General features: G+C 57.7%; 1 protein-coding gene and 1 long non-coding RNA gene across 6 annotated transcripts in view; both read right to left on the bottom strand.

The window, feature by feature from the left end:
- TBC1D22A (TBC1 domain family member 22A) overlaps window positions 1-9,086 on the bottom strand; it is a 213,395-nt gene extending 204,309 nt beyond the window's left edge. Inside the window, exon 1 of the mRNA XM_077757903.1 lies at window positions 8,893-9,086. Coding sequence (XP_077614029.1) covers window positions 8,893-8,954 — 62 coding nt within the window. The 5' untranslated portion in view covers window positions 8,955-9,086. The remainder of the gene's footprint in view (window positions 1-8,892) is intronic.
- Window positions 9,087-11,583: 2,497 nt separating this feature from the next.
- On the bottom strand, window positions 11,584-15,583 carry LOC144226598 (uncharacterized). Of its 5 annotated transcripts, none has more exons than XR_013333697.1 (6): window positions 15,489-15,583; window positions 15,139-15,340; window positions 13,409-13,716; window positions 13,079-13,259; window positions 12,814-12,940; window positions 11,584-12,493 (listed from the first exon to the last, which is right to left on the bottom strand). It is a non-coding gene; the product is annotated as an uncharacterized LOC144226598 (long non-coding RNA). The 5 variants fall into 5 exon arrangements; XR_013333699.1 differs by having other exon boundaries at window positions 13,409-13,691; XR_013333696.1 differs by having other exon boundaries at window positions 13,069-13,259; window positions 13,409-13,664.
- Window positions 15,584-16,760: the final 1,177 nt, after the last annotated feature.

Genomic DNA, 16,760 nt, shown 5'->3' with positions numbered 1-16,760 from the left:
CGCCCACGGCCCAGCCCCCCCACCTGCAAACAGGCTCGTGAGGAAACGAGAGAAGCAGGTGCACCAGCACCCTGGAAGCCGTGTCCTGCCTCCGCGGTCCACGGTGGTGCCAAGGGCCCCGTCCCCTTTCCGAGACCCCGTCCTCCGCCCTGTCCCTCCACACACGTGGTGCGCGATGCCCCCTGACGATCCCCGTCACCCTGGATGAGGAGCTCATGCAGAAGACAGGGACTAAACGTGGTCTGTGCCCTCTGGGCGTAAGCCTTAGAGCCGGCACGCCGTATTCTACTCTTCCTTTAGTACAAACGTTTACTGAAAGAAGGGCCATTTCACAACTGCAGCAAGGGGGGGCGCCTGGGTGGCTTAGTCGGTTAAGCGTCCGACTTTCGCTTAGGTCATGATCTCGAGGTTCGTGGGTTCGAGCCCCGCGTCGGGCTCTGTGCTGACTGCCAGCTCAGAGCCTGGAGCCTGTTTCAGTCTGTGACTCCCTCTCTCTCTGACCCTCCCTTGCTCACGCTGTCTCTCTCTCCCTCTCTCTCCTAGAAATAAATAAAAATATTTATAAAAAAAAAAAACAAAAACAAAACTGCAGCAAGGGGTAGACGGGAACGGGGGAGCACGCTACGCGGCACATGTAAGAACTGTGTCCCGGTGCTCTGCCCCAGCAGACGACAGCCAGGCTAGCCAGGGCAGCAGGCACACGCCAGGGCCAGGACGCACTCCGGGACGAGCAAGAGCAGCCGGGAGGGGCCCCAGGGAGCAAAGCTGATGCAGTCAGGAGCCCAGAAACGTCTGGAGCAGCAAAAGCAGAAAGGGCTCTGCCCTGAACGACACTCCCGGGGCAGCAGGCCTGGGACAGACCTCCCTCCACACCGCTGTCCGTGCAGAGAGGCCAGCCTCGGTGCCTGGCACACATGCTCCCCGGCTGTGCGGGTGACAGCGACAGCGACGGCACCTTCAGCACGTAACTCACACTTCCCTGCAGGAAGACAGGGCGCTGTCCTGACTGGCTAGGCTCACTGACAGCCCTCAGCACGCACCCCGGAATTTCCATGTTAACCCCCAGAAAAGAGGAAACGGCACATCAGAACAGGGGAACAGAAAGGCCGGGTACTCAGAATGAAAGTCCCACAAATGGGAAGGACCCAGACTGCCCTGTTCCCTCTGGGCCTCCTGACCCCGCCGTGTCTCATCTGCCTGTCCCCTCCTGCAGAGCCCGAGCCGTGCGAGTCCCAGCGCAGGCACCAGGTCCCCAGCCAGCCCGGGAGGGAGTGGCAGTGGCGGTCAGCTCCCGGTCTGTAATCCCCCGGCTGCTGAGGCCCAACAGCAGGCCGCGTGGTCAGGGACAAGCGCCAGCTCGGCAGTCACAAGGCCCATGCCACCCCATCGGGGCGCAGCACGAAACCCTGCCTGGGACGTGTGTCCGCGCTCCCAGGGCCGGGCATGGGAGCCTCCCCACACCCGCAGGTCTGCGGGGTCCCGTGTGTGGCCCAGCCCCGAGCGGGTCCGTGTTGCACCTCAAAGGGCCCACAGGGCCCGACTTGCACACAGTGAGCCGTCTGCAGAGCAATCCCAAGACAGAGACTGACGCAGAGAACGGGGGTGGAGGGGGAGGGGTTGGTCACCGCCCAGGTCACTGCACCACTGCCCTCGTCTGCGCCGCAGGCAGGGCAGGGCACAGCAGGGCAGTCTGGGGGACAGATAATCAGAGGAACGGGCTCCCAGGGCCCTTCCGCCCTTTCCCACCCGTGACCTCCAGGCGCCTTCACAGCACTTGGGGGATGGAAGACTTCCCCCGTACTCTTTCATTTTTTTAATTTTTAATCAAAATTATCAGGGATTTATTTTTTTTAATCATTTCTGACCTCACTTAAAACGAACCCATAAAAGTCTAGATTCACTACAGTACACAAATACGTTTTCACATCAAATTTATTTTTCAAAACATTTCCAGACAAACTACCATGACACAAGACCGCTAAGAAACAAGCAAAAGGAACTGGGTCCATGGCAAAAACCCACCCACTGGTGCTTCCAGGACTCTGCACAGGAAGACCCTCTCCACTCAGACACGGAGCCCAGAGAGACCCAAGGCCCCCGCACACAGATCACCGCCAGGGCACACTTCCCGGCCCCTCGCAACACAGGAAAAGAGGAGTAAGTGGGCACCGGTCCAAACAGCCACTCCAAAACTACAACCAAGGATGGGGCGCCGGGTGGCTCGGTGGGTTGAGCGCCTGACTCCTGATTCTGGCTCAGGTCATGATCTCACAGTTTGTAGGTTTAAGCCCCACATGGGGATCCGCACTAACAGCTCGGAGCCTACTCAGGATTCTCTCTCTCCCTCTCTCTCTGCCTGCTGTGCATATGCACACTCTCTCTCTCTCAAAATAAATACATAAACATTTAAAAAAAACAAAAATAAAAATGCAAACAAGGAAATAAAGGGGTTTCTAAAAACAGAAAAGAGGGGCGTCTGGGTGGCTCAGTCGGTTGAGCATCTGACTTCAGCTCGTCATGATGTTGCAGTTCATGAGTTCGAGCCCCACATCAGGCTCCTTGCTGTCACTGTCAGCACTGAGCCTAGTTCAGATCCTCTGTCCCCTTCTCTCTCTGCCCCTCTTCCGCTTGCATACTCTCTCTCAAAAAATAAATAATACATTAGAAAATAAATGAATAAAAATAAAAACAGAAGCAAGAGCTGGTGAGGGCAGCAGCTCAGAGCTTCTGAGAAAAGAAGCAGGGCCTCCACCCAGGTCTTAGACCCAAGAGCGCACATCCCATAGTGCCTGCCACGAGGTGGGAGCTATCAGGTGTCTATTAAATTCTGCTGAAAAATCTTAGGATATAAAACGGAACATTAAAAAAAATGTTTTTTTAGTGTTTATTTTTGAGAGAGAGACAGACAGAGACAGAGTGTGAGCAGAGGAGGGACAGAGAGAGAGGGAGACACAGAATCTGAAGCAGCTCCAGGCTCTGAGCTGCCAGCACAGAGCCCGACGTGGGGCTTGAACGCCACTCTGCGGAGGCTGCCGGAGAGGCCAGACCGCCCTCGAAGACTGGCGGAGTTACCCGTCCACACTCAGGAAGGGCAGGACTCTTCAGGAGCAGGTGCAGAGGAATACCCTTCCCTCCCGACACCCCCCCAGCACACTTCTCTGATTCCCCTGCTCCCCTTTAGGGGCTCCTCTGTGGCCGCTGTAACAAATTCCCACAAACAGCGGCTTACAACACGTTTATCATCTTCAAGTCCGGCGGTCAGTAGTCCGAGGTGGGGCCCGCCAGGATAGCTTCTAGGCGCTGGCCACTGCGTTCATTTCTGGGTGCTCCGGGGACAGTTCGCTTCCTGCTCATTGGGGTTGTTGGCTGAATTCAGTTTCCCACGGGTGTAGGGCTGGGGCTCCTGCTGGGTCAGGAGAAGGCCACACCAGCTGCTAGCGGCCACCACACCCCCCCAAGCTCGTGGTCCCATCCTCCACTTTCAAAGCTGGCAACTGCAGACCAGAGCTCATCTCCTGGTGACTCTGAGCACTTTTAAGAGCTCACTCCACTCCACTGGGTCCACCAGGTCATCCAGAACGATCTAAGGTCTCCGGGTCAGCTGACCCCTCACCCTCCTCTGCCGTGTGACCTGGTTCCAGGGAGGAGGACATGGGCACCTCTGGGGACCACGGTTCTTCCAACCACAACCCATCCCTCTGGCCAGAACCCTGGTGATCACCTCATCCCCCAACACGGAGGCCACCAGAGGGTCCTGCGAGCCCCGCCTGCAGCCTGGGACCTGCCCCCCGCACTCGGCTCCACCGGCAGCCCCTGCCCTCAGCCTCACCCTCAGCCTCCTCTCCCTCGCCCTCTCCTCCAGGAGGATGAACAGGACCGTGGCGCCACCCTTCCCTGCTTTCTCACAGCTCTTGGGATCCACACTCAACTCTTGCCCATGGCCTTCCAAGCCCCGCACACCTCCCAACCCTCGCCTCCCAGGGCCCCCCCNCGTCCCCGGCCCCCGGTGTCCCTGCAGCGCTGCCCCACCAGGAGTGCTCTGATGCCCCCCACACACACCCCTGCGTCTCTAAGGGCTGGCGCCACCTCAAGTTAGGCAGGACGCTTCCCGGAAGGCCGTGGCCTTCCACTGACAGGGTGTCCCGCTCTTCCGCCAACACGCCCCAAGGATGACCTTCGAAGCACTTCGCGCTGCACGAACTGATGTGCCGTCTCCCTCATCCCACGTCTCCCGGCTCAGCGTTCAGCGTGGCACTTGGCACGCGGAAGTACGCTCTGAATGAACGGGTGATCCCAACAACTCACCCACAGCCGACGACTGACGGTGGCCTGTGAAGACGACGGCAGAGCTGGTGTGTCCCTGGCTCAGGGACGCCTCAGGCCTTGGCAGCTGGAAGCTGAAAGCCAGTAGAGCCACAGCACCGCGCCACCCTCTGCCCCAGCTCGGCCCCAGGCACCCACAGCCTGGCCACATTCACATGGGGCCCTGCCTGCGGCCATCGCACTCACAGACGTCACCCGTCCCAGGCCCCGGCTGCCCACACGCCCTCCTGCAGGCCGAGCACGCTGCCAAGCACAGCCACATCGAGACGGCAAGTGCTGGACTCCCACTGGAAGGCCGCCTGTGTTCCCGTGCCCCGCACGCTAGGATCTTGTCCTGGCATTTAAGGCGAAGTGTGGCAAGAATGCCAACCGCAACCGCAGAAAGCAACAACCACTGGGGAGCCAAGCGAGTGGGCGGCCCCAGGAAGAACCGGCCCCAGAGGGTCCGAGACCGCGCAGCCCGCGATTCCACTGTCCACCTGCTGATCCTATGGCGCCCCCACCATCTCTCACGCGCATGTTCTCAACAGCCTCCTAGCGGGTCTCCCCACTGCTGCCCTCGCCCCCCAAGCCCCTAACCTACCCTCCACCCAGGGGCCAGAGTGACCCCACCAGACCAGAGACCAGTCCAGCCACCCCTCAGCCACGACCCTCCAAAGTGCTCCCCCTTCAGAGTAAGAGACTGAAAGTCCAGGTCTTTATGCTGTGACCATGAGACCCACCCCCACCACCATCCAGACCTTGTGCCCTGACTCTCTCCCCTCCTCCCTGGGCTACAGTTGCCGGGCCCCCTGCTCTTCCCAAACCCAGCAGGGTCTTTCCCGACAGGGGCTCTGCACTCACTCGCTCTCTGCCTGGACCACGGTCCCCCGGCCACCCAGGGGGTCTGGTCACTCACCTCCTGCAAATCTCACCCAAATGCTGCCTCCTCGGTGAGGGCTTCTCCGGCCACCTTCCCACTATGACCCCCTCCCCCCTCTCCCGCCTGCTTCCCAAGGGTCGATCCCAATCCCTGCTGCACGTTTCAGTAACAGTTACCGTCTTCTCGGGGGTAACCCTCCCCCTAACGCGGTCATGGTATTTATGCTCCGCCCTTCCTGCTCCACCGTAAGCCCTGCAAGGCCACAGACCCAGGTCCATTTTGGCCAAGGGTGGACCGCTAGCACCTGCAACTGTTACTGGCACAGAGTGCTGGTTAAACAAATAACTGGTGAATGAATAAATTTTCAAACTCTCAAAGCCGGTCCAGGAGGGCTTCTCTTATGCTCACCAAAGAGAATCGGACTAGTCCAAACAAATCTGTGCCTGGCGGCCCCAGCCACTGAGGCCTAATCCAGCTTCATCCGGTCACACGTGCAGAAACCGAGAGCCCCAGGGGTGACCCGGCCTGGTCAAAGTCACGCAGAGACTAGTGGGAAGAAAAGGCTAAACCCGGGCCACAGAACCAAGTCAGAGGTCCTTCCACCGCACCTCACGCGCCGCCTCATCCAGAAGAGAATCTCTGAGAAAGCNCAAGATGCCCTCTCGCACACTGTGAGACCCCAACCAAATCACTTATTCCTTCGAGGTTAATCTGGAAGGTGGTTCGAATCGACCCCCGCCGATCAGCACTGACGCCAAGGGGTGTAAGGCACGCTCCTGAGACTCGCAGAGCCCCGTCCGGAGAACACGAGCACATACCAACACGCGGATCACGGAAGGTTTAGCCCAGACCGCACGAAAACACGCACGGCTTTACGAGGGCGTACACCGGAGGCAAACGTGGGGAGTTAAGAAAATAAAATAACCCGGGCAAAGGAAGAGGAGGGAACAGATATTCTGGTCCACGCTGACAGGATGACACTGACGGAGGCATCACGCGGCAGGTACACCAAGGAACCCGCAAGTCCGTCCACACCGCTGAAGGCCAAGGTCAAGGCAGGGAGGGGTGCAAGAGGTGGCTAAAGAATTGGGCAGGGGTCAGGTTAGAAAGGGCCTTACTCCACTCCTCCATATGGCATTTCAGGAGATACAACCAAGGGCCTTAACCCAAGCCTGCCTCGGGGAGCGTCAGACTGGAGGACGGAGCGCCGTTCTGTAACCCTGCCACACCAGGGAGACGCGACACTTGCAGGGCACCAAACGGCCTGGCAAACACTAAGTGCTCAGTGACGGCCAGCCATTATTGTCACAAGGGTGTATGAGGAGGGGATTATGACCAAGGGATGTTAAGGGCTGTGCTGTATAAATGACCCCCTATCAGCTCCGTACTCGGTGCTGAGTCTCTTCTTCTCTGTTGAACTTCCCTCTGTAACGTCCACACTCAAAGAGTCCGACAACCATGGGAACCACGGACAGGGTGAGCAGAGCCACGGACTCTGCCCGGAGCTCTGACAGCGCTGCGCTCGTGCAGGCAAAGCCCAAGCGTGTGGCAGGCGGTCACCACAGGAAGGCGAGCCACCGAGGGAAGAGGGCAAACCTGTGCGACGGCAGCAGGACCAGAGCAAGGTCATCAGAGGCACGGGGCGTGCGGCGGCTGGGCGGGCCTTTCCAGGGGCCCCGACCTCTCCTCGGTGCCCTGCCCTCCGCACCGACAGCCTCTGGCAGTTCTGCAAGGCTCCGCTCCGGCTCTGTAGCTCCAACCAGGGAGCTGCTCTCCAAAATGCCGAAGACCCAGCCCGGCGTCCAAGCCCAAGGGAAGCGAAAGCCTATCTTTGGTAACACAGAATCTCACGGAAGAAGGCCAAGGAGGACACGTTAGCTTCCCGTGGCCATCGAACTGCAACAGAAATCCACCCTGGTCGTCTGGGAGGCCTCAAGTCCACAATCAAGGCGTTGGCGGGGCCACTATCTCTAAAGTCCTCAGAGAAGGATCCTTCCTTGCCTCTTCCGGCTCCTGCTGGTTGTCAGCAAGCCTTGGCGTCCCCGGGCTTGTGAGCACACGGCTCCCGCGTCTGCCTCCGTCTTCACGTGCCGTCTTCCATGTCTTCTCTCTGTGTCCAAACTGCCCTCTTCTTCGGAAGACACCAGTCGCTGGACTAGGGCTCACCCTGATCCTGTCTGACCCCGTTTTAACTCGAGTACATCTGCAAAGATGCTACTTCCCAACAAGGTCATGTTCCCAGGTTCCAGATTTAGATGAATTGGGGGGTGGCGGGGACACTACTGAAACCAAGACAAGGACAAATTACCGAGCGATACGGTCATTGATCCAACGTTTAATCGCCGTTACGGCTCCACACAGCAGCTCCGTGATTCTTACGGCTCAGCTGGTCAAGATTCAGAGATTGTTCAGACTGAGGAAGAAGCAAAGCCTCAAGGCCTAAAAGAGACACACGCAAGTTCTCCAGCATATGGCTCACTGTCCCTGGAGTTCTAAGGCATCTTGCTCTGTCACTACTGGGACCTCCTATTCTCTGCCATCCCAGAATGTTCACATCATCTCGGACCCCAACCCCAACCCCAGCTCTTCTATTCTCCAAGCAAGCACAACTGTGGGAAGGAAAAGGGGGTCTCTAGCCACCTCTGGTGATCCATCCCCCCAAATCACTGTGTCTGAGCAGCCAGTAACTCACTCCTATGAACCCCCAAATCACTCTAAAAAGTAAACGTTTCTGGTGGAACACAGTGAACTACAAACCTCACGATTCTCCCACTAAAAAACAGGGCCTACAACACTCGCTAATGAGCTGTGCTTTTATATAAGTGGCTCCACTTGCAGTCATTTGAACACAATACCTAATTTTCAGTACGTCAGACCTTAGTTTCCAAAAAGAATAAACACTGTTCAGAAATCCTGAAATCCCTTTACTAATCTATTTTCACCAGCGGCTGATTTTTATCCCAGACATTTTCCACGTCACGTCTCCGCGTCCCCTGGGGCCCGGCCAGGGATCAGTGACACGCCAACCAGGACTTTGGAGCTGTACAGCTTCCAGGGTGCACCCAGGCCTTTGGAAGCACTTCAGTAGTGTGTGTGTGTGTGTGTGTGTGTGAGCGCGCGTGTGTGTGTTTTCATTTTTGTTTAAATTTGCTTCCTGCCGCTAACTCAAGAAAGCAGTTGGTTTTGAGGCCAGAAAGTGGGATACATGGAAATTCACAGGAAGTCCCAAAGCCACTTGAGCAAATCCTCGCTCAAGGCAAAAGCAGCCGTCCACAAGAGACGAGAAGGCCACGCCAAATGGGTCAAGCCGCCACACCCCCTCCAGAAACCGAGGTCCCGGCGAGCACAGCCTGGGGCCACTTTCCGGACTCCACCGAACTCTTCGCAGCACGACCCGAGCCCGTGCCTTTCGACCAGCCCGGGGAGCCCCGGAGTTTCGCAGAAGGAGCCTGACAGTCTTGGGGTAAACTTGCTGGCGGCTCCCCCTCCTCCTCCCTTCAAGCCTCGACGCTGCTTCGCGCAGCCACGGTCACCTCCACACCCTACGCCCGAACCCCAAGTTCCCCAACAGCCCGCACAGCGCCAGCGGTCCTCCCACAGCCCACGTCACCCGGTCCCCAGACCCCGACTCCACCCGCAGCCCAGGGGGCCGACGCCCCCCTGACCTCTGACCCCTGACCCCGACCCGGCCTCCCCGTCACACCCACCTGCCCGGGACTTTGCTGGTGCTGCGCTTCCAGAACTGCTTCCTGGCCCCGTCGCTGGCCATGGCCCCTCCTCATCCCTCGGACCCGCGGCCCCGACACCCGGAATGCGGCCGGCCGGTCCCGACAGCCCCTTCCTGTACCCCGGGCGGCCCCTCAGCGGTCCCAGGACTCCGGAGCCTGGAGCCTAGAGGCTCTTCCGCCTCCCTCCGGAAGTTGTGCCTCCGCGCGTCCGGAAGTCCCGCCCCCGTCCCAGGCGCGCGTGATGCACGGCGCAGGCGCTGACGACATTAAAGGGCGACCCCGGGGAGGAAGAGCCGAAGCGAGTAGGGGGCGGTCCGGTAGCGCGCTGGCGCCGGGTTTCAGAGTCGGTGCGGAGCGTAGAGGGAAAATAAAGTAATTCTGCGCTGGTGACATAGTGAAATAATATGTGGGGCATATTAGATCCAATAAAATGTTGCTGAAATTTTCGTTTCCTTTTTCTTTTTTTTTTTTTTTTTAACGTAGCCACCGGCAAATGTGGAATTGCTTATGCTGCTTGCACTACCTCCTCTTGGCCGGAGACCAAAGCCCCACGGCAGGGGACTGGCGCTGCAGACTGGGGCTGCGGCTGGGGAGCCCCTTAACACGCCTCCGCCAGTTCTCGTGTGGAACAAATCTGATGTGCCCTCTGGTTCAAGTTTGTCCGACCCCCTTGCCCCCCACTTGCCATGCGCAAGGTGCTGCGTAGGGTGCTCTGTGCTTGCTCTCCGCCACGGGCCCACCAGCCCTGGAAAAGGCTGCCTCCTTCTGGAAGAGCCGAAGGTCTCTCACCTCTCACCACGCTGAGGCTTAGACCCTGCCTGGCGGTGGCAGGGCTTCCGCAGCCGCTTTTGCCTGGCCTGCAGCATCTACCTGTCCCCACAGACAGCTTGTGAGATACTGCCGGGTGGGGCCTGTGTCTTCTCCCTCTAGAAATGTTTGTTGGGTGGGGACGCCCAGGGGCTCCGTCGGTTAAGCGTCAGACTGCAGCTCAGGTCATGATCTCACCGGTCGTGGGTTCGAGCCCCATGTCAGGCTCTGTGCTGACAGCTCGGAGCCTGGAGCTGCTTCGGATTCTGTGTCTCCCTCTCTCTCTGACCCTCCCCTGCTCACGCTGTCTCTCTCTCAGAAATAAATTTTTAAAAAAATTTAATGCTTGTTGTGTGAATGACAACTGTGGAAACTCTCCAGGGATCCCCTTTTGTCTCCATAGAAACTCTCCAGGAATCTTCTCCCTGGGGCCATCTCAACAGATCCTTGGTGATCCCCTGCTGATGCAGCCTCAGTAGATCCTCAGGACTCCTTTGCTGCAGAGCCTGATGAACCCTTCTGAGATCCCGTCCTTACACGACCTTGTGGAATCTCCAGAGATCTAATAAAGTTTCAGTGGATCCGCAGGGACTCCTTCCTGACAGCCTCAGGGAGCCTCCTGGGACTCTCCCAGTGGAGCTCAGGAAGGCCCCTGGGATCTCTCCCTGCTGTAGAGCCCTGAGGCCTCAGAAATTCCCCTGGGAGACTGGCTCCTAACAGCCTCAGGGGGCCCCTACAGACATCACTGGGGACCCTAGGGGTTTTCAGCAGCTCCTCCGGCTTGTTGCAAGAATCTGAAAGGTGATAAGATGAAGATGATGGAAGAAGAATTTACAGAGGAAAAATGGACAGTAGGTAACAACTGGTTGGATACAATTATGACATCTTAGATGGTTTTCCCTATAACTTGAGGATGCTTTCCTGCCTCACATGTCTAAGGGGAGGGAGCCAGACGGATACCACCGTTGATGAAAGCTTCAAGACCCACTGGACGACGGGTTAGCAGCGCCACTGAGAGAAACAGGAGAGCAAGGGGTCAGCCCGTTTGCAGCCTAGGTTTATGACTGGTTCAGGATGAATTGGGTTCACGTGGCAGAGTAAGGCCTCAGCCTCAGCCAAGCAGTAAGTTAGAGGACAGATTAGTCTCCAGATACGGGGGTGGGAGGACCCGGCAGGGCAGAGTCACAGGAATAGGTCAGCCTCAAGAGCAACATAATCAAAACATAAAGCCAAGATGAGACAAGCTCCAGAAATGGATTTTGGCCAGAGGGCATGGCAGGGATGGGATGTGAAAGCAGCGTCCTCTAGAAAGCCAGGTGTGAAGGCCAAAGGATAGCATGTGTCAAGTGTAGGAATGGGATCTCAGCAGGCATCAAACAGGACAGATGCATGAATACGGAATGAGTGAGTGGAGCCTTTCGTATTCATTTGTGCAACAAATAATTACTGAACAGCAAACACCGGAAGCTTACTTCCACTAAGATTTAGGCTGATGGAAATTAAAACCAAGGACATGCCATTTCACACAAGCAGATGGGCAAAAGCTTAAAAATCTGTCAATGGCCAAATTGATTAGGATGTGGATTTGTGAGCAGGGCAGAATGAAGTCTGATTCACTGCTGGTGGGAATGTAAAATGATTTGATGACTTTCGGCAGCTATCTAGCCATTTCTAGTGGCTAAGGATGCATATCCCTACAACCCAGCAATTCCAATCTCAGTGTGTGCCCCAGAGCAACTCGCCTACGTGTGCAAAGACAGGAATGTTCATTGCAACATGCTGGGGGGTGGGGGAGAGGAGGGCAGCGGGGATCGTAATCTATAGGAGAATTGATAAATGATACATAGTTACCCAACAAGATGCTATATGGTAAGAAAATAACTATAATATATCAACATGAATGAATTTCACAACGTGAGTGGGGGAAAAAAGTTGAAAGTGAATGCCTGTGGTATTTACCTCCCTTTTTTTAAACTAAAAGAATGTTCACCACCAAATTCAGGAGAGTGGTCACCTCTGGGTACTGGTGGGGACATTGATCAGTAAGGAATTCAAGAGGCTTCAGTGCTATTATTACGCTTTACTTCCTCTGGCAGATGGAGTGTATTCAGCTGTTCCGTTGTTTATGACTCTCCAGATGTCGATGAAATGATTGACGACACGTGATGATTGCGGGGCCTTCGCTGCTGTGTCTGTGGGCAGACTCTCGGGCAAGTCAGCATTTGTGCAACAATGAAAGAGCAGTATTTACAGGTCAGGACAATCGGTGAGATCTGTGACTGCTGCTTAAGGTGTAGGGACAAGAGGCAAGGAGTGGTTCCGGGCAGAGGGAACATCATTGCTACAGCGGGAACACAGACGAGACTGGAGTGCTGGGTGACAGGTGCGGCTGTAGGTTGGGCTCCCTGAGAGACAGACACTGACATGCAGGCTGCTTCTTGGGGAGGAGAAGCTGACCGGTGAGGGACCACCTGGCCCCGCAGGGATGTCCTGACCTGACACCAGAGGGTGGGGCCTTTGCACAGTGCACAAGCCAGTCACTGCATGGGGCTGTGTCCGGGGAGGGGTGCCTCACGGCTGAGAGCCCAGGAGGGACTTCTCTGAGCCATCGGCAGCCTGCACTCCCAGCCACGGAGGGAATGAGAGCCCTCGTCCTAAGGGGCGAATCTGGCAGCATGCCGTAATGCCGGCCACAGTCCACCGTGGTGCCTCTCAGACCCGCCAGCCACAGGGGTCGCCATCGGGAGAGCGTCTCCAGGATTCCGGCTGCTTCCTTTTGTGGAAATTTACAAGAGGAAAGTTGATGCAATCCTAGGGCCACTGCAGCCGCTCACGCTATCTCTCCACTTCCTGCTCCTCTGCTCTCACCTCTGTGGGTTCCCTCCACTGAGTAGCATGTCTGCTGCCCGAGAGGAGCTACCTGGAGGCCTGACACGGCCTCTCGCCGTAGAGGCTTCAGACCCTCGGCCAGCACACCCTTCTCAGGTCATGGCTGCTGTACTTGTCCACATTGCATCAAACCCGGGCAGAGAAGCAGGCTCAGGTGGGTGCCAGCATGTTGTCCCTCCCCCCCCCAAGCAGTGACGTCCCTACCTCCTCTGGTGACCGCGAGGAGACCCCTTCCTTGGCCTGCTAGTCTTCTGGGACAAGGAGCCGTGACTCAACATTGAATCAGACTCTTACCACATCCCTTTCCGGAAGCGTTCGCTTCCACTGGACTCTAGAAGAGATCAGGATTGTGAGTAGGGGACAAACTCCCCTGGACAGCGTTGGTGAGCAGATCCGCTCCTGCCTCCCCGCATCCACGTCTTTACTCAGAGGGGACACATGTCAGACACCCCGACTCACAGGCTGTTACCTCTGAGCCGAAAGGCAGCTTTGCCTCTTGGCGGGGCCGGCGGCTTCTGGACTGTGCGGTGCCTGTGAGGGGACCGGTGGGTCCCACTGCACGGGCTCACTGCCCCTCCTCCTTCACCGTAAGTGGGACCCCTGGACAAACACGAGGCTGCGCAGAGCCGCCTGCTGACAGGTCAGAGCCCCTGAAACGCACGCGGAGCAGACGTGTCCGTGAATGGCCGAGCCCTACTGCCTCCGCTCACATCCCCCGTGACCACCCAACTCCCAGGGGGCCCAGGCAGCGTGATCTGCTGGGCATCCGTTCCCACCCAACACTCCTGGGCTCTGTTACCGAAGGATGGTGGGGTGGACATCGGAAGACACAGTGTGCGATCCGCTCCCAGCACGAGTAGACTGATGGTGTGGGGGCATGTCAGCCTCCGCCCCTGGAGTGCGGCCGTGTGGCATCCACGGCGGCTGGAGTGAGGCTTCGGGGCGCCGAATCGTGTCACTCCACGCCTGTCTCACTGCTCGGGCTGTGCCTTCTGTCTCCTTTCTGTCTCACTCACTGGAGTGCCCCAAGGTCCACGGCTTCCCCTGGCTGATGCCTTCAACCGAAAGTAGCGGATGCTGGCCTAGTGGGGCTTTAAAAATTGTCTTCTGCCCACAAAAGGGCCAGGGGGAAGCGGCCATTGCGATGTCATAGTGGCTGAGCCACTCGGGGATATAGGGACCCTGGGGTACACACTCCTCCGGGACCCAGGTACCCTGCTCCCAAGGCCATAGAGCTGTGCTGCACACGCCCAGCTGAGTGCTCCCTAGGGACCATCTGTCCTCTGTTCAAGGGAGCTGCGCACCCCTAGGACAGCCCACACACAGTGACTGGCCGGTGTGAAGAGACAAAGACCTAGCCCTCTGTCCTCAGCTCAAGCCATCCCCGAAGGGCTGTCCTGGCGCCAGAGTCTCCGGGCAGGATGGACCGGATGAGGCCAGTGTGCCTGCATGTGGCTCAGTCTCTGCTCATCGAGTCTGTGCTGTGTCCCTCCCTCCCTCACCAGCCTGGCTCCCAAGTACCTCCTCAGCATAGAACTGTCCTTACTAGTCAGGGTTTGCCAAGGAGACAGAACGAGGTGGGGGCGGGGCATAAAGGGAAATCTGTCACCAGGAACTGGCTCACGCAGTTATGGAGGCTGAGAAGCCTCCCGGCCCAGCACCTGCAAGGTGGACAGCCTGGAGGCCCAGTGGTGTCATCCTGTCTGAGGGCGGAGGAGCCCCAGTCTGAGGGCGGAGGAGGAGGAGGCTATGAACCCCAGCCCAGGCAGTAAGGCCGTAAACAGGCCGATTCCTCCTCCTCCTCCTTCCTGTGCTCCTTTCCGGCCACCGGGAGTGGCCGGAGGCCCACCCACACTGAGAGGTCCGTCTCCTTTGCTGGAAACGCCATCACAGATAGACCCAGAATGAGGTTTAATCTAGGCACCCCCCACGGCCAGTCCAACTGACACAAAAAATTACTCATCACCCAATAAGCCTCCTACAGGAGCTATTCTTCCAATCCAGTGTCCCAGACGAGACAGATGTCCCCAAGCTCAGGCTTGCTGCCTCATGGTCACAAGATGGTGTCACAACTCCATCTATCATGTGCTCATGACAGAAAGAGAGGGAAGGAGGCCGAAGAAAAAATGCCCCTCCAGAAGTTCTATTTTACCCAGGAAAGCTGGGAAATCCCCCAGCCAGCGTCCTTATGAGCCAGAACTAAGTCAACTACGGAAGGACGGACCAATCAGTGGGGACGATGAGCTGCTGGCTGGACTCCTTGGAACTTCCCCTCTGGGGCCAGAAAAGGAGTCACTGCCCGTCTGAGCTAAAAGCCCCAGCCCATGACAAATTCAGGCTTCTGTTTGCAGAGAGGAGGGCAACTGGCCGGGGGAGTATCAGTCAGAGCCCCTCAAGGTGGGAGAGGCCAGCGGCACTGGGGGGAGAAGCCCAGGGCAGGCGGGACCCTGTGCATCACCTGGGACTCAGAAAGCAGAGCCCCTATGCCTGTCTTCTGCTCCCATGCCACCCCTCCCCCCCGCCACGCACCTCTGCAGCCTGCGTCCTAATGTCCTAACGTGGCAGTCTCCTGTCCCAGATGCTCCAGGGACCCATCGCCCTCTGCAAAAGCTAAGCCTCTTCTACTGGCTGCAAAGGGCCTCAGTGTCTGGGCCGGGCTGCCTTCTCCACGCTCCCTCCAATCTCACTTTTCAGCCACAGCAAACATCAGGGAAAAGGCCCCCAGGTGCCTCTGTGTAGCAGGGACAGGAGACAGGGACACGCTGAGAACACTGGCAGCACCGCCCCCCCAGGCACTGCGGGTCAGCCCTTCAGCCACCCAGTCCTTACAAACCCTCCCCTGCAGCCCCCTCCCCGTCCTCCTCTCCCCTGCACTTCACCTTCACAGATGGCCAGCCAGCACGCGGTGCCCGCCCCCACAGGGCGCTGAGCTCTCAGTCTGCGTGCTGCCCGCACGTCTGGTGGATGTGATGCTCTGTCTGCTGGGGCCGGATGCAGCCTCCTGTGACCAGATGACCTCAGGCCGAGTGATACACTGAGCACTGACATCTCCGGCCTTGAGAAGGAGAAAAGGAAACAAAGCCCAGTACAAAATGACCCATAGTGATACACGTCCCCTAAAATCTTAGTAAAGTTCAGTCTCTCTGCCTCCGGTCAAGTCCAAGGGCTGGGATCCAAAGCCCAGAATCTTCCTAGTGGGTAGAATTTAAACTAGAAATTTCTGTCTCCCAGCAATAGGGCATGGTATTCAGCCTGGCCACCCCACCATCCATCATCTGATGGTCTCCACCACGAGGGCGTGGGAAACCATAGCCTCGCTGGTGAAGTGCCAGGTGTGGCACCTTGCTACACACCACGGCCCAGCTGCATCCCCTAAAAAGAGGGCATGTCCTCTCGGTGGGAGTCATGCTTCTTGGGAGGTGCTTGAGACAGGCCCGGGCTGGGCTGGGTGTCCTCCGGGTCCCCCTCCCCAGGATTTCCGTGCCCACCTGCTCAGCTCTCATTAGTTTGGCTGGGACAGAAGGCTAGGTTTTCTTGACCCCTGGCCATCCTGGAGGGGCAGAAAGGATCCCTCCCAGCCAACTTGTGTTTTCTGGCTTCTCTGCCTTCACTTGGGCCATTTCCAGGCTTGTCTCTCGGGAGCTTACTGAGTGAGCCACGGCACCTCCACCGTGTGAGGGCTCCGGCTGACTTTCCTGGGGACATAGCCCGCGCCCTTGGATAAGGAGGGGACAGTCAGGTTTGTGCCGGTCTCCTAGGGCTGCTGGAGCAAATGACCACCAACTAAGGGCTGAAAACAACACAAGCTATTCTCTTACAGTGCTGGAGCTCAGAAGTCCACATGCAGGCGCACCGAAGGCTAGAGTCAAGGTGTGGGCACACATTCCTTCTAGAGGCTCCAGGGAGAGCCTGGTTCCTTCCCAGCTTCCAGCAGCCACCCACTGTGGGTGGCCGGTGGCCCCTTCCTCCATCTGGAAGCCTCCAGCCTCTCTCCTCTCACTTCAGCTCCTCCCAGACCCTGCTCTCAAGGACCTGCTCAGATCACCCAGCACCATCACCACATCTCAGGGCCTGTAACGTAATCATGCCTGCAAACTCCCTTTCACCATATGGAGTAACAGTCACAGGTCGGGGGGTGGGCTGCGGGAGAT

This window comes from Crocuta crocuta, unplaced genomic scaffold (assembly GCF_008692635.1).
Source record: "Crocuta crocuta isolate KB4526 unplaced genomic scaffold, BGI_CrCroc_1.0 scaffold143, whole genome shotgun sequence".
Classification (NCBI taxonomy): domain Eukaryota; kingdom Metazoa; phylum Chordata; class Mammalia; order Carnivora; family Hyaenidae; genus Crocuta; species Crocuta crocuta.
The sequence above is the reverse complement of the archived record's forward strand: the minus strand, read 5'-3'. Positions and strand labels throughout refer to the sequence as shown.